The sequence below is a fragment of the Chanos chanos genome, chromosome 10, assembly GCF_902362185.1.
Source record: "Chanos chanos chromosome 10, fChaCha1.1, whole genome shotgun sequence".
NCBI lineage: Eukaryota > Metazoa > Chordata > Actinopteri > Gonorynchiformes > Chanidae > Chanos > Chanos chanos.
This window is the reverse complement of record NC_044504.1, coordinates 9,817,264-9,842,157: the sequence shown is the minus strand read 5'-3', so window position 1 is coordinate 9,842,157 and position 24,894 is coordinate 9,817,264. Positions and strand designations below refer to the sequence as shown.

Here is a 24,894-nt window from a genome sequence, read left to right as displayed (position 1 = left end):
TCCGTGTGCCATGACGCCTGATATGGGGAGCCTGTAATCAAGCTCAGTAAAAGCATAAGTTACATATGTTATATCACTTTAACAGTAATCCACATGACAGAAAATGTGCATGAAAGATAACTGATAAAGTCTGGAAAAATAGTTATATCCATGTACATTGATGGCATTCTGGGAATGCTTGCTGTGTAACATTTCTAAATGGATAGACATTTAGTCAGGATATGTTTATATCAGACCTTTCTGTTCAGCAGCGTGCAAAAGATTTATTAATAGTCATGAAAGATGATGAGTACTGTGATGTGGTGATGATGATAATATTGCTTCAGCTGTTTGATCAGTTAATGACTCAGAACATTTAAATATTTGAATTAAGCACAGAGTAAATGTGAAACCCAATCCCATATCTATCCTGTTGTGTTCGGGTCATAAGTCACTGATGTCACTGCACTTTTTAGGGACAGCAAATTTGTCCTGTTATCTGTTTCTACATCACGCAGCATCACACTCCACGTTTTTCATTGTTTGAAACGTCATTAGACTCATGCTTGTCTCTCGTATCTCTGCGCACTGGAGCCTATTGTTTTCACTTGATCCAACTGACAAATTCACCGGGTTTTGAAATTTTGCAGCGCATATGTTGGGTCGTCTCCTCATTCAGTGCAAGAGCATTTGTCAAAACAGGTGTCTAACAGACGTCTTTTTTAGCTAACCTAACAGGCCTTACCTCTCACTCAATTTACACCTGGGAAGCCCAAAAATAAAGACCATTAATATTACTACTGTTTCAGTATCTAAAACCGAATCCCGCTGGAACCACACAATTAATTACTTCAATAATGTTTCCCCCATTCTCTCTTAGCCAGACTAAAAAGTCCAGATGGTCCAATCTTAATGAACATTCAACATGTGCTCTTTTCAACTTATAATTTTCAAGATGTTGCATACTCTACTTTGCATCCAGTGCTAATTCGGGTGCTATGTGATAAATGAACCGAATTTTGTTGGTAACAGCTTTTACTAATCTACAGTCAATGAATATGGCCAGTGCTGAGTGAGTCGGGCCACTCAATACTATACACATGCATACATAGCCTGAAGTAAACACTTTAAAACCACAAGATCAATCACACAGCCCACATTTTTTCCAGAATTTCTTACCAATGCATAAATTCTTGCGAGAGCAAAACACCTCTTTATTGATCTTACTCTTGAAATGCACTCTTTCAAGCATATCTGTCCATTTTAATTAAAGGAAAAGAAGTCAGCTCTTGGTTCAGTTTATCATCGCCATTAGATCATTAGCCCCTGACTGATCCATCCTGAGTTGTGTGTTTCTTTAGCTCTTTGTTTATGATTAGATTAAGCACTCACCTGTGAGCCCAAAATGTATGAATGCCATATCGGCCTTTTGGACGTTATCTCTGAGGACTAGTTTGGTTGTATTGACAATTAATAGTACTTTCAAAAGCAACTTTGCACTTTTTGTAACAGTAAAGTAGAAAGGGGGTTAATGTGAAGACCTTTTTCAGCCAGTCTTTTTGAATGGATAGATGTTGTAACTTAGCTGTAGTGTGTGTGTGTGTGTGTGTGTGTGTGTGTGTGTCTTCTTCTGCATTTTGTTGCATGTTACAGCTTCTTGCTTTTGCTGGAAATAGCAGAGAGACAGGAAATTGTATGTTACATTCAGTATGCAAAGCCATGAACTGAACTATCAACCAAGCCTTTGACTCTGGCTGCTTAGGGAAGCAACTGGTTTTTGGAGTGGGAGGCATGTTTTGGAGACTGTTTGTACCATCCCAAATTACCATAGTGCGAACTGTATATCAAAGTCCCATTAGTTTTCTGTTGGTGGGAGTTGTTATCTGTAGAAACACAGCATTTCAGTTGGATTCCATTTCATTCCTGTAGATATCTGAAATGAAACACATGTGGATGGGTTCAGTGTTCTTTTATATCAGGTCAAGTCTGTTCATGGACTTTAAGATTTTCTGAATTTGTCATCGTTACCAAAATAAATAAATAAATAAATAAATAAAAACCTCTCATCTTTCCCTTTCATGCTACTCCCAAACACTGGGCCTCAACAGGAATGAAATTAGTTCAGGATATCTTTTCACAGTCCTGTTTCTAAGCATTAGAGATATGTGTGGCTTCACCCTTGAGTCATATATGAGCTGGAGCAAATTGGAACTGCACACAGTACATCAAAGCATTTTATTTTCTGAAAAGAAGACATTTATTGATATGGTTTATTGCTGGAACTGATCAACCATAAATCTCACTTAAGTTGTGAGGAGCCTGTAAATACAACCTATGATGGAAAGAATATGTATTACATTCATTTCTCTAGTCTTGAGAATTAATTCCTACATATGTTGTAGATCTTGAGATTTAATTGAACATTGTAAATCCCTCCCAAAATGCCTTTCAGTGGTGAAAGAACCACTCATTCATTTTCTAACTAGGTGATAGACATCTGTTATTGGCCCAGGGAATGAAACAAACCTGGTTAAAATAAGCCCCTTGTTTTTTATTTACCAAAAAACCTTTTGCTTATATTGTGTGTTTATTTCTTTCTTTCATTTTTTTAGCTGTTAATGTGATTGTGAGAGCCTTTCTTGTGGACTAGTCTGGTTGTTTTACTCTACAATTCACTGCCCAGCATGAGGTAGCTGCTGTGTGGTCAGTATTAAGAGACGATTTCCAAAAAACACAATTACCACCATCCTTTCATTTGAGGGTATTTTTTAACACATTCATCCAGAAAATATTCCCTTTGTAATTCTCATATGCGATCACAGTTTGTAAGTGCCTGGATGGCCTCTGCAGTGCATTTTCCAAAGCAAATTCTCTGTTTGTCTGTATTAAATTAATAGGTCCACAAAGGAGCCTCTTGAGGTCTGAGTGATAAAGTCTCCCGGCAGAAAACATCCAAATTAAATGTGAGAACTTGAAGTCCAGAGAATCAGCTCAGAGGCAATGATTCCTTGGAATGAAAAATCAATAAGGGTTTCATTAAGGACTGAGGGTTCATCTTGAGCTTTTGTTCCAGTATCATATCTCCAGTAAAGACATACTGCCAGCAAACAAGAAAGAGAAGAACTCTAAGGGGCTTTTCATCTCTTTAGTGTTGTTTAAACGTGTTCATAGTACATTTTTGTCCCCAGTATGACACATGATTCTAATCATTCTTTTTCTATTATTTCTGAGCTGCCTGAGGACCTGTGGCTGTCCTAAAATTAAAACCCAGGAGGTTCTGACAACTCTCAAAATGACCTATTTTCATTCACTTTAAGATACAGAATCTACGTTTTTCTCTTCTCCCTCAAGGTGGGGTCTCTGGAAACTTGGTTTATTCAAACTGGAGGTGAAAAATTCAAAGCCAGCTATTGATCTGAAGATACTGTTCCCAATATAAACTTGCTCCATTGCCTAACTTTGTGGTTTGAGACTGTGCGTAATGAAAAGGAGAGGTGAAAGAGACATAGGAACATCAACACAGAGAATTCACCTTTTTTCCATCCTGCTGCCTCCAGTCATTTTGAAGCATGGGCCTCATTGCAGTAATGGTCATTTGTATGTACTGCTTATCAAAGCAACCTTGAAAGAATGAGAAGGTGAGCCTTCAAAGCTTTTTTAGCATTGATCATGCAATCGAGATTTCTTTGCGTACCTTAGTCTGTTGTATCTTTCCCAGATGGGAACTGATTGAGGTTGTCATAAAAGCTGACGCCTGGTCTCCTGAGATGTAGTGGTAAGGAATTTCCAAGCAGTTTCTGTTCCGAGGGGAATATTCTCAGACAGAAGTAGAATTTCATTGATATTCCCCACCTCAAAATTTATTTGCGGGTTGTGTAAGGTTTTTCATGTCAATTATAGGCAAAGTGTTGCAATTCTCAAAGTGTTTTCCAAATCAATTTTCAGGTATGTTACACTAACACAGTAGGACAAGAGGACAGTTGTCTTACTTGATGTGTTTGTGCTGTTTTACATGGACAAATTTGGATTCTCAGTCAATTTTGAGAATTAAATTAATATCAAAGGGATGAGCCAAAACAGTTTATACACCACCTGTGATATATCACTAAATTATTACATTTTGATATTTTTGTGTCTTTCGTTTCTTCTGTAACTGAATACTCTCCACAGAATAAACCTTTGAGGGATCTTATTTGAAATTAGGCTTCATTTTGGAACCACTGATGTTTTGTGAATATTTTGTGATTGAAGGGGTACTTTTGATAAAAAGAGAGCTCACATAAGTTCTCAAAAGAACTTTAGGGTATATTTTATACTCATGATGTCGTATTAATTGCAATTTAATGGTTTTTACATTTCAAAATCTCAATGCAATGCCCAACCCCATGACTTAATTGCTGGTAAGTATGGGTTGGAACAACTGGTATAAAATCATCAATAATAGAGGTACCACGTTACAATAAGACTACCCTTATAAAGGATTCATAAATGGCTTACAATTAGGTTATTAATTAGGTTGTAAACACTTTATATCTTTAATAAACAATTATAAACAGGTTATAACACAGTTTTCATACCTCGATGCAGGCTCACTATTTGGCAAGATCAAGTTACTGCTGCATTTTTCATCTATCTATTCTGTTATATCTCAGATCTTGCTAGTTGCTGAGCTTACTTTATCTTGTCGCTTTATCAGTGAGCATGTTAAACTGTCAGCTTCATCTCATTTTTATGACCATTTATTTATTAGTTACTAACATTTATAACTGTAGAAAGGCAGCCTTATTCTAAAGTGTAAAACACATCGCCATTTACTAATGAGTTACTTACACTTATAACTGCCAAAAGGAAGTCTTATTGTAAAGTGTAAAATGCATCGACATCTATTGATGAATCACTAACATTTATAACTGGAAAAAGGGAGCCTTATTATAAAGTGTAAAACACATCACCATTTACTAATGAGTTACTAACACTTATAACTGCCAAAAGGGAGCCTTATTATAAAATGTAAAACACATCATCATTTATTTATGAATTGCTGGGTTTTCTCTAGAGTGATGACACTGCCTTTTATTTTGCAACAGCACAAACCATACTTAACATGCTGACACGGTAGAAGGGAACTACATCATTCACACAGACAATGACATTTACGGTACACAGATAACATTAAACTATCACAAGAATTAACAACACAACACAAAGACCACATGATGAACAATGCACATATACTTTTACTAGCCACAATGGGAAACATAAACTGAACAATAGCAAACTGGGGTTAAACAACAGTCCATCGCCCCAAGGCATGCTGGGGAGTTCCATCCATTTACTCCCCAACACGTATCACAATATACCACTTAAATATGATAGCATATGTCATATCAAAAACTGTGATAATAATGAGGAAAATGTCAAGGTAAACAATATTGCCAAAGCTCTAGTGTATGAATCTGGTAATTTGATATGAAAATTCGATATGCAATAATTTGATATGCCAAATGAAACTTTTCGACTATTGAGATATGCTGATGGTGGTTAAATGCTAGTAACTTATTAACAAATATCTGATGGGGCTGACAGGTAAAAATGCTGGCTGATGGAGAAGACAAAGTAAGCTAAGTAACCAATGAGATCGGAGGCTTAACAGTACAGATAAATGTGGGATCACTATTTGGCAAGCAACAGGTGACTGTTGCACTTTTTATCTGACATTTTATTACAGCTTATTAATGATTTATAAAATATTCACAGCCTAATTCATAAACTAATTATAAACCATTCACAAACCCTTTATAAGGGTAGTCTAATTGTAAAGTGGTACCCCAAGGCTGAGAATGGGGTTTGGGGAGGTGAATGTAATGGAGGTTTGTCTGTCCATGGTGATACTATAGTTAAATCTCCCATTGGAGACATGCTGATAACTGAGATATGAGTATGAGCCTTAAGCTCAGCTGCTCAGACATCTGCTGGGATGTCAGCGGTTCAACACCAGTTTGCAATGAATCCATTATAGTGGCAAAAAAAAAAAAAAGGATTAGATGGGAATAGTGTTCTCTTTCTTTAAAGATTTGAAAATTCTGTTAAGCACCGTTAAACTAAAGTTCAGGCCTGAACTTTAAAGGATTTAAACAGTTTCAGTCCCAGGAACTACAAAAGATTCTACTTAAAACATTCCCACACTCTCAAACAAAAGAAGGTTTAGAGATTTTTGTTATGGAGACCAGACCAGTATACAATGATATAGCCTAAATATAGTGCCATTTGACAGTCAGATATTTACGATCACACACTGTGTTCCTGCTGCTCAGACCATTAAGCAGCGGTGTTAATAACAGAAAGACACCACATTGCATGTGACAGAAAATCGAGGTGTTTCAAACCAACACGCCTCTGGACTTACTGAGAAAAAAAGACGTTTTTCATCTATATGCAGAGAGTACGCACCGTCTCCTGTGAAACAATAGCGCATCATTCACATTCTTTTGCAACAATGATACTATTTATGACACTAATGATGATGTTGATCAAAAGGGATTTCAGACTTATGAAGTGGCATAAATATCTCAGTTATCAACTCATTTAGTTCTCCCTGCTCTTACTTGTCTCGCAAAAAATTAAATTAGCAGTCACTAAGAAAAGGGTAAACTGTCAGGAAAAAAAAAATATGAGTGAGAAAAAAGAGAAGGCTCATAAACATAGTCAAAATGCATCACTTTCTATCAGGGAGTAATTTACAGCACAGCAAATTCTCTGGCAGCCATGTTTCTCCCTGTCATCAAAAATTATCCTCTCAGCCAAGGGAGACACATATATAGTCAAATTGGCTCCCTTGTGATTAGGTTTCATCCGCTCTTCTCGACACACCTCTTTTTTTTGTCTTCCCTTACCTTGCTGTCTATGTGGTAATTAACATGGTATTACTTGGCCTGGGGGTCACTCCAGGCTCCTCACCAGGGATCCATCTCTGCTGTTGTAGATGTCAGCCTCCTCATGTCACACTGGCATCCTCAACTTGGAAATATGGTAATGCGCTGTTCTGTTTTTCCACAGTATGTCTCCAAAATAAAAATTCACATATTCGGTACCTGGTAAATGTGGAACATCTGGCGCCATGGGTCAGATAAAAGATGCCTCTGGTGTTTTAAAGATGAAGATTAAAACTGTGGTAATCGTCTCTGACCTGAGTGGTCTTAACACTGCCGTGCTTATGTTGAAGCATCAAAGTAAGAATAGCCTTGAGATCTCCTCTTTCCACAAGTTAATTTTTATTTTGTAGCTTTTCATTCTCTTTTTCCTGTTGGTGTTCTTCTCATAAAAAGACCAATGAGGTATGTTGATTATGTGAGGAACACTATCAGGCTTGCGGAGCATGACCAGTCAGTTTGACCGATTCGCCTAGGGTAATGTCGCAAATATTAAATTCCAGACTGCCAACAACATCAAACCTTCCTATAGATTTGGACACAGAAGCAGCCTCCGAGACGCCAGACATCTCCGTGGAGATGAGTCGGTACACTGTTTCAGACTCAGTAGATCTGAATTCCGTAAATGTCAGAATATTGAAAAAAATTCAGACTTCCAGGCAATGTCTTTTAAGCTATAAATATGAAACAACATGGCCTACACCACACACAGATCATTAGGAAACCTCTGAGGATATTTCCAGACCAGCTTTTCGTCTTGAAAGTCCTGAGAATAGAAAGCACACACACACACACACACACACACACACACACACAAAAAATCTTTCTTAAATTTTCCAGCAGTATTTGTCCTAACCCATCAAAAAATCCATATGTTGTTGCACAAACAGGGAGAATTATCAGAGCCTTCATGTGGCACTCTGCTGGGAATGCAGATCTCATGTGATAGGCAGTGGATTACTAAATGAGCAGCTCCCCAGGTTGCATCTCAATGAGATGGGGGATGGAGCATAAGGAAAGTGTGTGTACCCTCATGTATCTAAAAACAGGTTCCTTGAGGAAAGTGCTGTGCTGTCTGTGTTTTTTTTTTTTCTTTCTTTCTTTTTTTTTTTTGGCTTTGAGGAGTTTTTCTAAGGCATGTGATGATCAAAGGGAATTGGTTTGTCTTTTCGTGATCCTCATGGTTGTGTACACAATGAATATTTAAGTTAATAATGGTTTGAGCAAAGATAGAACGTCTGACTTTAACCTGTGGTGCATGGAAAATGGTTCATATTTAGGCAAGAGACAGGGGGCAAAATATTGATGGAGAACTATTATTTAATTAGCGATTTAAGCATGAATTATCCTGTGTTCTGTGTGTTACTTGATTGGTCATGTTTCTGTTTAAACCCTAATGGCTTTTGGGTTGTCCTACCTAGACACAATATACTCTAGCCTCTCTCTTTAGACATTCCAAACCACTCTAAGTGATACATACTCTACATCTTTACGGCAGAGGTCTTCTTGTCACTGCCAGTTTCCTTCATTAGCTTGATTGAATGTGTCTGAAGTGTCCTCAGTCCCAGCTGTCTCAGCTGCTGATTGTTAATCTCAGAGCATTAATGTGTGAAGTAGTCTGGCCTTTGGCCCAAACCTGACAAGCTTTGGCTCACTAAACTGGGTACATCTAAACAAACAAACAAACAAACAAACAAACAAAAAGGCAAAGTGGACTGCAGAAACGATGCTTCTGCTCTTTTTGTGAGAACCAAAAAGTAACAGGGTTCCCTTCGATTATGAAATGTCAGTTTCTCAGACACTTAGGCGATGTAGGCTATAAAAAAACAAGTTTATGAATGATACTTCATCTTGGGTCAGAACGAATGATATAGTTAGACAATTAGAATAAATAATTAGAATTGTAAACTAAAAATTATAATTGTAAAGTACATCTTATACATATGTGTTTTCATTTTGAGATGGTTTATGCCTAAATATGGAAATGACATTGAGGCTTCACTTATTGCATGTTTATCTAAATAGACAGTGCTTTTTAAATGAGGTGATCATGGAAGCATGGAAGCCCACATACAGGAGGCTACTTATTAATACATTGAATCATGCACAGTGAACAGTGTCCACAGTGCTCCCACTGTGCAGGATATCTCCCCTCTGCCCAGTCCTGGGGGACTACTCTTCTCAAACCCCACCATTAGCGTCCAATTATCCCAGCAGCACATGTGAATGTTATGTCTGCATGAGCTCACATTCACACTGACTGAATCCAGGTTCCCTCAGGAGATAGGTGAAACAGCAGAAAGAGTGTTGTTGGCTCTGTACTTCCTCTAAGGCTCAGAGCACTGTTTCTGTGCAAAGTACTATTAACTGTGTGTAAGAACACTGCTACGTACCGTATTGTCTTTCACTGATGTCCAGTGAGCTCAGAAACAACATTTCAATTCTTTTACATTTTACATGTCAGCTTTTAAATGTGTTATTTTTTTGATTTGCGTAAAAAGCATTTTTTTTTTTTTTAACTCAAAATACTGTGGGGTTTTTTTGTCATGCTTCTACACAAGGGCACCCATCAAGACCAAATCAAAACTCCTGGGTTCTTATTCAGCCATGGTAATATCTACCAATTATAATTTCTCTCATACCCCACAAAGCACATTTTGGAATCATCAGAACAAAAGAAAGACAATAACTGACAAAGAAAAATAGCATTGCACACAAGTCTAGTTTCCCGACGTCCAATAAAATGGATATGGCTTCTTCAGGTTGTGGAACATATGACCTCATAGAGAAACAATGGTGTATCCAGAGTATGCGGGCCCTCACAACATTTTGAAACAGAATAGGCCAACTCATGAAACTAGACAAGATATTCCACTTTTTTGGCTCACAGGTTAATTATTCAGTTGTCTAAAGCTGCAGTTACAGATATGTGCAGGGCATCGTCGGAGGTTGCATAAACCTCACGAACTGATATGCTTGTGCATTTTGATTTGAGTACTGCCTTGAAATTGTGTGTTGTAGACATTATAAAGTCTAATATCATCCATATTTAAAAATATCAAATGGACAGTTTTTAGATTCAAATATGCCATTTAGGTAGACATGCTGTTGCAGTCATTATGCACTAACTATGAATTAACTACATTTTTGGACAGATGTTCTTAATTATGTTAGTTAATTACATTGCTCTATGACAAATCATCAGTGTTTGAGTGAAGTCTTAAACTTGCAAGATGTTTTAAATGAGTTTCAGAGAGAGTTTAGATGATACCTGACTGTGTAGCGGAAGGACTCAAATGTTAGAGAAGTGTGCTAAGCTTTGAATCTTGGATAGTCTAGATTCCAGACGGGTTCTCTGTCTATGTCTAAATTGACCCTATTTTTCTGAGGAATCCTAATGAGAGTTGTTATGCAAATCATGGGCTTGACTGCCAAATTATTCGTCTTGCTCTCATTTAAATGTGAAAATTTTATTTAAATGTGAAAAGATCTGTTTTAATATTAGTGAGGTGAGCGCAGGGCCAGACGTATGAGGTACAGTTTGTCTATCCGGAAGAAGCTAAGTTCATTTTGATGAAATCATTTCAGAATGGTAGGAGCAGGGTCGTCGCTGCGCACACGTGCATCACGTGCTGTGCGTGGGGCACCAAGTGCCGGAGGGAGCACCAAAACATTAATGTGCAAGTGAAAACAAACAAACTACATTAGTTACATGAAAAATGCATAGATGGGAAGTCCACCAATACAGCCAGCGCACACAGAAAGTTACATGACTTACATGTTTCTGGCTCGTATTGACAAAACTAGGAATAACAACGATGAAGTCTACGTTTGTACTCTATTCATTAACACACAACGCAAGTATCATTTTATGAAATTTAATGGAGTAGCAATCTGAGAACTATTTGTATTATCCATTTAGTTTTATGTGCAGACAGTTTTATGGTTTGTCTCTGACACACATTTGCTATAGCACGTGAGGTGATTTTCATTCCAAACCTGACAACAGACACACAATGTAAATATCTTTTTGTTTATTTTGATGGGGTAATAACCAGAGAGATATTTCGACTATCCGTGTTTATTTGGGTTCATATGGTTTTGTAATTAGCCAGTGACACAGGTTAGCTATGGCATCAGGTTTTATTCCAAACCTGACAGCCAATAGAAACTGAGAGACTCATTTCTCAAGCCCTCGAATTTGTGTCTTGTCTTCTGTTGTGTGACCAATTGTACAGTTCTGGTTTTCTTACTTGTAATCATTTATATTTATTTACTTATTTTAACAATAGTGGTAACATCGATAATGAAAATATAATTCTTCAGTTTATTTTATTGAAGAAGATTGCACTTCCACATATTTGTGTGTGTGTGTGTGTGTGTGTGTATCTTTTTCTTTCATTCTCTCTTTCTTTTGCCTGTTAGTTAGTTCTATAGTGTCATATATAGTGTTATTTTATAAGTCTGTTTTTCTTATTTGTAACACTGATAATGAAAATATATTTCTTCGATTTAAATAAGATTGCACTTCCAAATATTTGTGGGGCTTTTTTGGGGGGTGGGGGGGTGGGGGTGGGGGGGTACCATAGAGCAATTATGCTTAGGGCACCCAAATGGCCAGCAGACTTCAAGGGGGGACAGATGTAAAAAAAAAAAAAAAAAAAAAAAAAACTCAGCAAGTTCTTATATTTGTCTAAATAGTCCCTGAATGTATGAGCGACACAAGCATCCATTAGAGCACACTGAGATAATGTATTGCAGCGAGTGTGTCACTGTGTGTCTTTTTGTTCTCCTTTTAATTTGGCCCTGCAAGAGGAAGAGAGGGGGAATAAATAACATTTTCTTTTGCCTCAGTCATTCTGATGACATAAGGGTGCTATCGTAATTGGTGCTAGTCCTACTGACAGGTATGAATTACTGTCACTTTTCTCATTTTTGAAGATCATCAGTTATCAAGTGCTTTCCATTTCACATACATCTCTGATCTGCCACCTCAGCTACTCCCATTACAAACTCGCCTTTTATGCATATCTGACTGGCCTTGAAAACAGGGCTGTATTTAGAAACTTGTATTTTTATTTTATTTTTTTGTATGTGTATATTTCTCGCACAGCATAAGTAGGACACAATAAAACAAATCTAGATTTTTTTTTAAGGGATACATTATATAATTGTTAAAAGATGACTGCTGTACGTTAGACAACAGACAACTAAAAAATAGTTATACAACAATAAAGTAAAGTTATAATAAACAGAATTTCAGTACATTGCAGAATGATTGTATACATAAATACATGGCAGATTTGCCCTGAGGTAGATTAAAACTGGCGATCTCAGAGTCAGAGACAGATAAACTAGCAACTGAGCTGAGGGTTCAAACTGAAAGTACAAAGATCAGGAGGGGTCTTTAGAGAGAGAGAGGTTATCTGAGACTCTGCCCTCAACTGGCTCATCTCCACTGCACATGCACTTGGTTATGTGCTTTCAGCTCTAGTTTACAGGAGATTAATGGCAAAAACAAAAAAAGGCAAAGCAGCTGTAGTGTGAGCAAAAGGTGCAAAATGCTGTTTGTTTAGAGCAATATGATCTGTAGTATTGCTGATGATATTTAATAAACAAAATGTCAAAAACAAAACAAAACAATAAAAAGTAACAAAGTAACAAATGAGAACAGAATTGAGAAGAAAGATCTTACCTCACTCCCATAGACACAAAGGTAAGGTGAGTTTTCCACACAGCTGCTGACCTGTGCTGATCTAACTTAAAAGGTGCTCAGAAGAAGAAAAAAAAACCCTACCTGCCCTCATTAACTATAAACATAAAAATCAAACATATTGTTCAGGTATAACCAAAAACAACAACAACAATACTATAAGTCATTTAAAGCAAATGAAAGTGATAAAAGAGCATGTGGGCATTTGGCACTGACAGCACGTATGGAGAGGGAGTCCATCACATTAGTACACTGTATATATACAGTGTACTAATGATATAATATAATCTACTGATTTTAAATGAAGACCTTCCTCTCCCCACTTGTGACTGTGGTCTGAGTCATTTTCCTTTGTTGTCTCTCTGACATATCAGACTGTCACATCCATTGGTTTTGCAACAACATCATCTGTTCTATCTATCTATCTATCTATCTATCTATCTATCTATCTATCTATCTATCTATCTATTTATCTATCTATCTATCTATCTATCTGTCTGTCTATCTATCTATCTATCTATCTATCTATCTATCTATCTATCTATCTATCTATCTATCTATCTATCGATCTATCTATCTATCTATCTATCTATCTATCTATCTATCTTTATTTATTTATGATTTATCTGAACAGGCTACAACATTGTAAAAGTGCGTAAACTCTCTGGGAGAGTAGCATGTAGTGAGGTGTCAGTGGATTCATCTGTACACGACTTCTCTGTAGTGTACCTGATCTGTCTGATCTACCTGATCTAACTGAAGTCAAATAATGAATTGTCTTAAATGATGAACCGGCTGTCTTTTGTTTTCAGTTTCTTATCTTCTCTCTGTCCAAACTAAAACCTCAAGGACGCATTCTTTTTTTTTTTTATTTTTTTTTTTATGGGGTCAGTACATTGGGTGTCTGTGGACTCACCTGTGTTAGTCAGGTACCACATATCTTATTTAGTGGTGGATAAAAGAGTGGGTTCTATCTGATGCATCAGAGCTGTGTGTCACTCCATTCATCTTCGGTTCTCCCCAATAAGTCACTAGGAGAGGACCTGTATTGCTGTCTCTGTTGGCTTTCTAATAGGTCTGAAGATATCAGCTACCTCCACAGCCATTGATGGCTTTGTTCTGCCAAAAGGGCAGATTCTTGGATGCCATTGTTTGTGAGTGAAAATTCTGACAATGCTGTCAAACATAACGCTTACTGTTACAATTTCAACTTCATCGTCCTGTTGTGAAGCAGTTAGAATGCTTTGTTTTGTTGAATTATTTGTTCTCATGAGTGAAATTATTTGTTGTGTTAAATTATAGGACCAAAATCAATTATGCTGTATTGCAGTGTTCAGTATTGAATGATATCTGACCACTATTGGTTATGTTTTCAGTAATTGTTCTTTTAAAACTCACTTTTATGTTTCACTTGGAAAAAAAAACCCTTACCACTTCATCTGTTCAGTGAGAAATAGACAGATGTTACCTGAAAGATAAGGTTGTGAAAGTGTTGTCATGGCGACATCCCAACTCTTAAAGGGAATTATTCACTGAGATAGTAACTACCAATGAGCATTCAAATGGACCAGAAATGAAATGGTATGAGAAATGAAATGGCTCTTGACATAAGTGACCTGGCTGACTTTATGGGCACTTTTTCTGGAACCCTTCATGTGCCAAGTAGTAGTTTGCCAGGTCGTTCTTAGACTGTGTTTACAGTAATTATGTTTGTTATGTTAAAAAAAAAAGCTTGGGGTTAATTATTTTGCACTTAAGGTTTACTGCTGAATGTAAGCTACTTGTCCCAACTGCAAATGTCTTTTGTTCTGTTGGAGAAGTTCAAAAGCTCTTTGAAAGTGAACCACTATTGGTAATCGCTGCTTTTGTAAGCCATGTTTTAGAGATGCTTGACCTGACTGAATCTCTTTTTTCATGTCTTGGCCCACTGTTTCTAGTTTTGGTAGTCTGTCAGGACCTAACCATTAGCTCTGAATGCGTTCAGTCTGAACGCACCTTTTTTTCCTTATAGAGGGCAGCTAACATTTCGACGATCAGAGAGAATGGTGAGTGTCGCCTGATCCAATTAGCGGTCACCTCTTAGCATTTTTATGTCAAGAGTCTTTTACACTACAGAGGAAATGCAATTACACCTGGGAGATATTTGAGCTGGAATGAGTCTGTCAGTCATCACAGAGAGATTTTCTCTGTATTCTAAAGCGGGGGGACCGTGCTTGTTTATCTTGCATGCAAGTAAATTGCCAATTCACAGCACACCATTCATGGTTTTGTCGAGATGTGCGAAGAAAATAAAATTTACATATTCACTGAAACTGAGCTTTTGAACTACAAGTTTGAAGTTTGAAGGCTGAATTCAGCTTTTTTTTCCCTGAACTTACCCAAAAATAATGAAGCTACAGTTCTTCGTCACTCAAGCAAGACGCTAGGAACCACATTAATACTTTCATTGCCCATAGGGCCAGTGGGTGAGGCCTGTCAATATTAGCTGCTAAACTCACTTGCTCTTTTGTGGGAGAAGCTGCCTGTCACTTGATTACCTGCAAGAAAAGGTTGTTATTAACATTCAGCATACTCATATAACATCACCTCTATGTCTTTTTTATCTGGTTGAGTATGTGTAATTGAGAAAACATTAAAAGTAAAATTAGGGTACCCATAGAGCCATAGGGTACCCATGTAGAGATAAGCAAATTTTAACTGTTGAACACAGAGAAAACATATTTCTCTTGCATTAACCTAGGAAACGCATTGTTGAAGAGTATTTCCAAGTGAGATATCCGCATGTGAATGTGTCCTCTTGTGCCTCACTATATGAATGCCATGTTCCCAACCTTGGTAAGAGGTAAAATGTTCCATTCTATGATGCTGAATCCAGAACAGCATATCTATGACATGACAGTAAGCTTGTGTCTTCCAATCAAAGACTGTGGCTTCAAGAGTCCCTGGGTATGTTGCACGTTTGATCATATGGATTAATATTTGCCACAGTAAATTAATTAGTGTCAAACTGTAATTAGTGCTCATGGAGCAACAGGTGATTACAATATACTCGTAAAGAAACAGATGGGAAAAAAGGAGCATTTCAGGAAAACGTGCTCAAAAAAAACGATCTGTTTTAATGAATAATTGTCACGTTCAACATGTGTGGTGTCAGAGTCCTCTCCGTAAGTTTGCAATGCGTCTTTCAGCTTTAGATGTTTAGCAGGTAAATGCTTTCTTCAGGCTTTTCCTCAGATGACTGAACTCAGTTAATTACTTAGTAATTAAACATCACCCATCAATATCTTTGAAGGGCCAGAGCAGACACCTGGCTGAAATGAACTGATACAGGAGGTATGAAATGATGGATTGGCTTGATGATGGCAATCACTTGAGGTGTTGCATATATGAGTTTGGTAATTAAGGATATGCGATACAGAACGAATTAAACCAGGCACCACTCAGTATGGAGGTGTGTTTGATTAATGCAGCTGTATGCATGCATGCAAGTTTATTTACAGTCAGATTAAGTATTGCTATGATTCGTTTTTTTTTTTTTTTGGTTGTTTGTTTGTTTGGTTTTTTTTGCAAACACCACAGTACATAAGGAAGAAAACAAAAAATATGTATGCATAAGTAATTTTACAGGCTTTGAACGATAAGCACAGTATGTTTTCCAGGAAAAACATTGTAAATAAACAATACATTCTGGTATGAAGACATCTCATACGTGGCAACGAGGTCATTCCATCACCAGTGATTTAGAGTACCTTCTAACAGTGTTTAGGATTTTTTATAAAAGACAGAGAGTGTATAGAGCAGGTAGCTCCAAAGGGTGATGTTGGTGGAAATGGGGCTGCTGAAATGGATCAGTCTAGGTCTGCTAGCTGGATAGGGTGATCATTCAGGTCTAGAGGTGTGGGGGTACTGGAGAAGAATGCTTTGTGTGTTTGCTGGTCTCCTGTCAGTGTAATCACTCTGAGACATACAACCATAAATCACACATATTACGCAGCTGGGCTGCGCCTCTTTCTGAGCCCAGTCAGTCTGCTGAAACAGCCGCTAATGGGTAGAGGAAAATAGAGTTGGGTGGGGAGAATCCTAAATAAGGACTTTGGTCACTAGACAACAATCTACTAGTGTGGACTGAGTACTAGGATGAAGTGCTTCTACATGTTTTTGAGTGTGCGTGTATATGTATATACAGTATGTATGTGTGTGTGTGTGTGTGTGTATATGTGTGTGTGTGTGTGTGTGTGTGTGTATTGACTCAGTCATATATATATGTGTGTCTGTTTGTTTGCGTGTGTGTGTGTTTGTGTGTGTGTATGAGAGAGAGAGAGAGAGAGAGAGAGCAAGATAGAGAGATAAACCCTTCAGTGGCTGTCATAGAAAGTGGATAAGAAGTGCCTGTATTGATCATAGGGAGCAGCTCCACTCTTCACTCTTGACCGGTCTCATCTTTGTCCTCAGTATTACCGCAGAACTCCACATGTTGCACCTCGTTTAAGCATCTGGAGGCACACTGTGATGAGTTTCTGTATAACCTGCCATCCTATGTGATTACGTGAGAGAACTACATTTCCATCGCCATTAGTTTAACCTACTTTTTAAAAAGCAGTACTCAAGCATAACTACTTGCCTGAATACCTCGATTAAACCTGAATAGGTTCTTCATGGTGAGTGGCTAGCTTACTAGCTTTGATTCTCCTCAGTGTGCAGTCTTGACAGGTGGCATTGTGGTAACAAAGTGACTGAAAGTGAAATATGTGGGTTTACTTGAATTATTCAAATCAACAAAAGAAAACTGTGTGCAGCACTGCAATGCATGTAACAGAAAAGACTGAATGTAGATCTTAAACACATAATGCTCAAGATTATTTGTACAGCATTAGCCATCACTTATTAAAAGCAATAATGGTGCGCTGAATGAGTAATGAATAAAATAGACAAACACAGTCATATGGTAAAAGAGAGAGGGTTTAGCAGTCCTGTGAAATAAAGTTAATGACATGCTCCAGTGAACTGTCAAACAATTCAGCAGTTTGCGTCATTGATCTGAAAATGTTGGTTTTAAGCCAGTGTGGTCAAGACTCTGGCATTGATCATCTCCACGGTGTTCAATGAATGGATCTGTTTTATTTTGTTTTCCTACTTTTTTCCCTAATTTGGAATGCCTAATTACCCATGATCTCATAAGTCCACCCCCAACATAGCAGTGATCTCATGTATGAAGCAAATGATTCATGTTTCCACATTATTTGATGGATAAGATCACAAAGCAACACAACACGCTTGGAGGAGAGCACTACTTTCATGCCTCTACCTACAAAAACATGACTGTGAGAGACCACTACTAAGGAAAGAGGGACCCCGAGTGAGTCATCTGCCCTGACTGACTCACAGACTCCCACAAACAGCTGGCAATGGTGGATTCAAACCCTGAACCCCAGTTGTAGGGTTACATATCTGCAGTTTTAGATGATGTATTAAGCAGGTGTGCATAGGATATAAAAGAATATTTAACTTAATCACACAGAGAGGGATTCTGCCAGTTTAATTTTTTTTTTTTTCGCCTCAAATTTTGTTTTTAAAGAGAGGTTGCTGTTTCGCGCCAATAATCAATCAATCAAACATCCAAATCGCTGTGATTAAAATGTGGTATGGAGACAATATAGGACATCAAGATAATGAAACATTTGATCACAGACAAATATTTGGTGCTTATTTCACTTGGAAATATTTTATGCTTATTTTACATGTCTAGCTCATCATTCACATCGATTCACTTCTTTTTTTTTTTTTTATTGTATTCTTTTCACTGTAATGAACCCAGGTGTTCCCCACTGTTTTCTTGTCACACAATTTATGAAACTGCAGGGTATGAATACTTAGCAAAGAAGAATCACACTGAAACTAATTGAGCTTTAAAAGCAAGCAGTTTAAATCCCTAAACAATCAGTGTTTTCTGAAGTAAAGTCTGGCCTGAAGTGTGTAGTTGCGTGTTAACTGTTGTTTTTGTGCTCCAACTCTTTTCTCCAGGGCAGTGGGGAAGGTGTATAGGAGAGGAATGTGGTTCTGGTGGTGTTCAGACCAGAACAGTGTGGTGCATCCACGTGGATGGCTGGAGCACTCACTACTCCAACTGCCGACACATGGAGAAGCCTGAGACCCAGCGGCACTGCTTTAAGGTCTGTGAGTGGCACCAGGACCTGTTTGAATGGGAGGTGTCTGAGTGGGGGGCCTGCATGCTGGTTCCCTTCCTCTCCAATGAGCTCAAAGTGCGGACAGCCGAGTGCATCACTGCCCAGCACGGCATCCAAAAGCGCAAGGTGCAGTGCGTCCGGACGTCCAACCGCACCGTGGTTACGGAGCGCATCTGTGAGTTTTTCTCCCAGAAGCCTGTACTGGAGCAGGCCTGTCTCATCCCCTGTCCCCATGACTGCATAGTCTCTGACTTCTCCTCCTGGTCTGGCTGTAGTAAGACATGCGGCGTGGGCCTGCAACACCGGACTCGCCACGTGCTGGCCACGCCCATGTATGGTGGGGCCAACTGCCCAAACCTAACGCAGACCAGAACGTGTGTCAACCCAGTGCCCTGTCCAGTCGGCGAGAATGAGCACCAGTACAGCCTCAAAGTGGGGCCGTGGAGCGAGTGTAGGCAACCACAGCAAAAAGGATTGTGGCTTGGTGGGAGGACCACGCTTGACTTCACGGGCACAGGCAACACTGAGAGAAATACAGTTAAACGTCACGTCCAGAGCAGCCTGCATCATCACCAGCACCATCATCATCATCATCATCATCATCATCACCATCACTATCCTAAGGCCTGGGATGTGGAGATTGGCTACCAAACGCGGCAGGTCCGCTGCATGCGCAGCGATGGCAAAAACGCTATGCTGAGGTAAGCCGTTCAAGGCATAGACCATCCTGTCAAGCGTGTCTATTCAATTTAATATAATCTGTGTACAAGAGATGCATACTTGAAAGATAACCACGCTGTGAATAGAAACCCTTTTAAGGTCTAAATCCCAGATTAGGCTGTTGAAAGCAAGGTGTCGCTGCTTCTGTGAAAGGGAATTGCAATGAAGCAGGATTTTGACGCAACCTGTGAAGTAGGCACAGCTAAATCGGTTAGTCCGCATTAATCTCCTTCTCGGCTGATGTATGGAACAAGGTGAGCGGTGAGACATGTATTACGCTGGTATGGGACACAAACCTCCCCTGAAACGAGCCAACTGTGTTTGTTGTATAACCGCAATCTTCGAATCTGATACATGAGGGCTTTTTTTGGCACAGTCAATCATTAGTCTGGTAGCCTTCTGTCGTATGGCTTAGCTGTAACGTACAGAGTTAGATGTGATGCAATTCCTTCACTAAGCATATGGATTTCTTGCAAATGAAGGATAATGAGTCTTAGATGCCAGGATGGCTTTGAACCTCTCTTTACAGACGTCCTCCTCACATAACATTGATTATTATGCGGTAATTTGCTGTAGTACTTCAGTGTGGACCTTGATTTATGTATTTTCTTCTGGGTGTGATCTAGGTCATGTGAATTTCTACTTCTGTTAAAGTCTGATTTGCTCATTCATAATGATGGCAATGTCACAACATCAAGGCATGGGTTATGACATAATACATCTCTTTTAATGGGCCGATTTCCTGGACAATTAAGTCTGTTCCTAGACTTAATTGCATTTTCATTGGAAAATCTTCTTTTAAAATCAAATTCAATCCTCCTCGAAGAAAATGACTTTATGTAACATAATGGATGCCTGACTGAGTGTAATTTACTCAACTTTAAACCAGGTTTGTTTGGTGACATTTAAGTGGCTTGGCCTAGGCATAAAACCAGCAGAAAGTGTGAAGTGCTGCAGATTATGCCGCCCTAAGTTCCATGCCTACAGTGAACAAGACATGAACAAGACTTCGAATTACTGGTTTCCGTAATGCATATCCATTAATTTTCCTTGAATTTTTTTCCTGCAGAATTCACATACCTAGAATAACATACCTAAGAGCTTTTACTCTTTTTTGAACATAAATTTTCTACTTTGCACTTATTTCTGTGTGTTATGCCGGCGTAAACTCACGTCACAGTTGTGCATGTGTATTTTTCTTTTACTGATGGTTTTCAGTTTATAGCTTTGTACAGGGGTTGGAAAATTGTCTTGGTGTGTTCAGATAGGCATGGTTCGTTTTACCAGTGTGCTGGCTTGATACGTACATGATTTCGCAATCTTTATAACCCACATTAGACAATGAAGACAGGAGGGTTGGTGTGTAATTTTTATCTATTGCAGATGTGGTTGACTGAGGAAAATCAAGAACCCAAACAGAACAATCATAATGTGTAATTAACATATTCATTTGAGAACAGTGAGTGCAAGCTTAATGAAATGTACTGATTTAAATATGTACTTCCCACCTGAGCTCAATTTTATGCAGTTTTACTAATTATAGTCTTATTACCAAGTAAAATTAAATAGAAATGTTCTTCATGCATATACATTATTATATACATAAGTAACTAAAAACTGTGAATTAAAGAGATGAATACTTAATTGTGTATATACATATCTTATGAAATGCATTTATTCTTATGAAATGTATTCATGTCTTTGCTGTCATTAAAAATGAAAACAGAAACAATCAGTGAATTTGTATAGTTATGTACCATAAATGCAACTTTTTTTTTTCTTAAGCCCACTGATATCTATTTCTTTTCTCAGTCATTCATAAGGAATGGAAGAGTCTAATGATACCATGTTAATTTACCTGACATTCAATTTCTCTCTTATCTATTTAATGTAGTTTTGCCTTCAGTGAAGTAACTCCCTCAGTGCATTCTATGATTAAAAGCTAATACGTGTGGTGGGGCAGGAAAAATCTTCTGGCTTCTGCATCAGGACATGTTATCAACCAGCAGCAGTATCACAACCCATCATTCATCTATTCAGCCCTCTTTCTAAACTCTATTCATCAAAATACAAACAGTGGACACATCCATTTGCTTCTATTCCCTTGTCATTGCATACAAATATGTTCTTTTGTAAGTCTATTTTCTTTGTGCTCTGTATAATAATGGACTTTTTTCCTTTTTTTTTTTTTTTTTTTTTTCGTCTGCAGCCTTTGTACCCAAGACAACAATCCTGGAACATTCCAGTCATGTATCATGCCCAAAGACTGTGAGACTTCTGATTGGTCCACATGGAGCCCATGCTCAAAAACCTGTCGCGCTGTCGATTTGTCACCTGGTTACCGTGTAAGGACACGCAGCATAACCCAAGTCCCTATTGGTCGAGGCAAGGAATGCCCCACCCTTGAAGAAAAGGAAGCCTGCAACATCATTGGGGATTTACTTCCAAATTGTCCTAGGTAAACTTCATCTTTTTACTCTAATGGATAAAACCTGCTCATTATATGTTTTCTGACAGTATAGAGGAATAAGAACGTTGGGGTGGCAAGGCTGCAAAAACGATAGTCGATACTAAATGATTTTCCTGGTGTAATGACCAGCATTATACTTAATAAATCTCTGTTTAATGCGTTGGAGCATTTCCGTGATTAAAGAAAACTAGTTAATGAGATTATTTGTTTGATAGATTACTGCATACGCTTGGTCCATTCATTATCTGTTTTTTTTTTTTTTCCTGCATCATAACATTTTTGGAGTCAATGCATTTTCATTAGTGAGTTTTCAATTCGAAAAAAATAACAACAGACTACTCATTTCAGCTGGATCTGTGGTGAGATAGCATGCAAAGAATCACTGAATGGCTTTATGTTTGAGCAGAAGCATGTTTAGCAGCCTAGGTAAATCTAATGTGTTGTGTGTGTGTGTGTGTGTGTGTGTGTGCATGCGTGTGTGTGTGTGTGTGTGTGTGTGTGTGTGTCATAAGGTACGAGTGGAGAAGCACAGACTGGGGTGAATGCAAGGTGGCTCCTCTCCTCAGTCAGCAGGACCGACGCTTGAACAATGTCAGTGCCCTGTGTGGAGGAGGGATCCAGACCAGAGAAACGTACTGCACACTGGTCCCAGACGAGTCCATATCCCAACACAAGAAAGAAGGTAGGGTCTCCCCTTCACAGTGTAGTTCACCGCCTCTTTTTTTTCACAGCTTCACACATGTTATAGACCTAGGCTTCATTAAACCAGATTCAGCTTGTGAACCAGTCTCTGAATGCTACTTTAATTAGCTATGCCCTATGAAACTTCAGATGTGTATGTGTGTGTGTGTGTGTGTGTGCGCGTGTGCGTGTGTGTGTGTGTGTGTGTGTGTGCGCGTGCGCCCACACCGCAATGGAATGTGCATTTTTGTTCTATTTGTAACTTATTCCTGTTTGTACTCTCTGTACTACAATCCCTGTTGTAATTAAATAAATACTTAAGACTAGGCACAAATTATGTAGAATTCAGCATGAACAGGGTGATACAGCAGTTCATTCTGAAAAAAAAAAATGGTTGTTCTATTGTGGTTTGCCTGCTAACAAAAGTGTCGTTAGTAAGTCACAGGGTACCATCATTTCAACTTTTGTCCTGTGACTATATTCAGAATCAGTTTTATTAAATGTAACGGGGAGGGATCAAGGGGAAATATCCATGACTAATGGAAAACATTAACCTCACTATCTACCTCATTAAGTATCGCTGTATTTTTGACCACGCTGAGAAACAGTCACTCTGGAGGGGTTTTGAAAATATTAAAAAAAAACATAATTAAATAAAAATTCCACTTAAGTAACTTGCCTGAGGTGAAGAATTCCTTGCACGTGGACACAGTTGCTGTCACACAGCAAGCGGATTACTGTGCATTTAAATTATACTTTAACAGAGAGTAAACAATATTGCTGTTGGTATTTTGCCGTGGGCGGCATGGTGGCGCAGTGGCCTCACAGCAAGAAGGTGTTGGGTTCGGTACCTGGCCGGGTGGCCAGGGTCCTTTCTGTGTGGAGTTTGCATGTTCTCCCCGTGTCTGCGTGGGTTTCCTCCGGGAGCTCCGGTTTCCTCCCACAGTCCAAAGACATGCAGGTGAATTGGAGACACTAAATTGCTCTTAGGTATGAATGTGAGTGTGTTTGTCTGTGTGTCTGCCCTGCGATGGACTGGCGACCTGTCCAGGGTGTTTCCCCGCCTTTCGCCCTATGAGCGCTGGGATAGGCTCCGGCACGCCCCGTGACACTAATCAGGATAAGCGGCTTAGATAATGAGTGAGTGTTTTGCCGTCTCCCAGAATGAAACTGAAGAGACCAGAATGGCCTCATACTGTTAAAAACCAGCTTTGACGTGAGGCAGAGTCTGTGGCATGTCATCATATTTCATATAAACGAATTGGGAATAGAAAGGTTAGTCGACCAAAACCATGTCTGGACGGCGTATAAACAAGCAGAGCTGGGTGTGGATTATAAATGCAGACAACTCTATTCTGTCAATGGTGTTTGGTGAAAAAGATCAATGGAAAGCAGTACACATATTTGTTTTCAACATGGTCTGTACAGCTTGAGCTGATGTAAATGGATTACAGATAGTGACTCACAAATAAGCACCTTTGCTCCGAATGCATATGAATAATCTTTTTTTTTTTTTTTTTTTTTTTTTTTTAGTGTTTTGTTGTACATGTTACCAATGCCTCATCTAACTAATCAAGGTAACATTCATATAAAGATTTTTTTTAGGTTAAGGACCAAGTACTTCGAAAACCATGTAAGGCTTTGTTTAAATGCCTTACTTATCATGTTTGGGGGCATTTTTATTCTTTTAGTAATTTTTTTTTTCTATCCTCAACCTTTCTTTACTCCTAGTACTCTCTTTATTCTCTAGTACTCGCTCAATTATCTCTCTCTCTCTTTCTCTCTTTCTTTCTGCTGTTTTGTCCTCAGTATCCCGACCAGTAAGCGGACAGCTGTGTGTTGGAGACCAGCCTTCCACTGTCCAACCCTGTTTTATCCCCTGTGCTCAGGATTGCCAGCTCTCCCTTTGGTCTGCTTGGGGAGCCTGTCTCCACGACAACTGCTTGGAAACCCAAGGACGAAAAGGTAGAACACAGAACATGCCTGTCAAAGCCCTGAGATTTGCTTCTTATGGTGTGAATTACTAATATTGTTCTTGCTGTTTTGTAGTTTTGATGTTCCTGTACTATGGGGGATTCAGGTGCAGCAGTAAATGTAATATTGTCTGGGAGTACAGGGTCTACAGGTTTGTCAGGAGAAAACTATAGAGAAGCTTCAGTAATGCCAGACCTGATGGCAGACATCAGACATTTGATCTGAACAGGTTCTTTTTGACCA

General features: G+C 38.6%; 1 protein-coding gene across 1 annotated transcript in view; it reads left to right on the top strand.

Moving 5' to 3' along the window:
* Positions 1–24,894, top strand: part of thsd7ba (thrombospondin, type I, domain containing 7Ba) — an 82,228-nt gene that overhangs the window by 7,759 nt on the left and 49,575 nt on the right. Inside the window, exons 3-6 of the mRNA XM_030786688.1 lie at positions 18,643–19,507; positions 21,736–21,984; positions 22,509–22,678; positions 24,487–24,642. Of these exons, the coding sequence (XP_030642548.1) occupies positions 18,643–19,507; positions 21,736–21,984; positions 22,509–22,678; positions 24,487–24,642 (1,440 nt within the window). The remainder of the gene's footprint in view (positions 1–18,642; positions 19,508–21,735; positions 21,985–22,508; positions 22,679–24,486; positions 24,643–24,894) is intronic.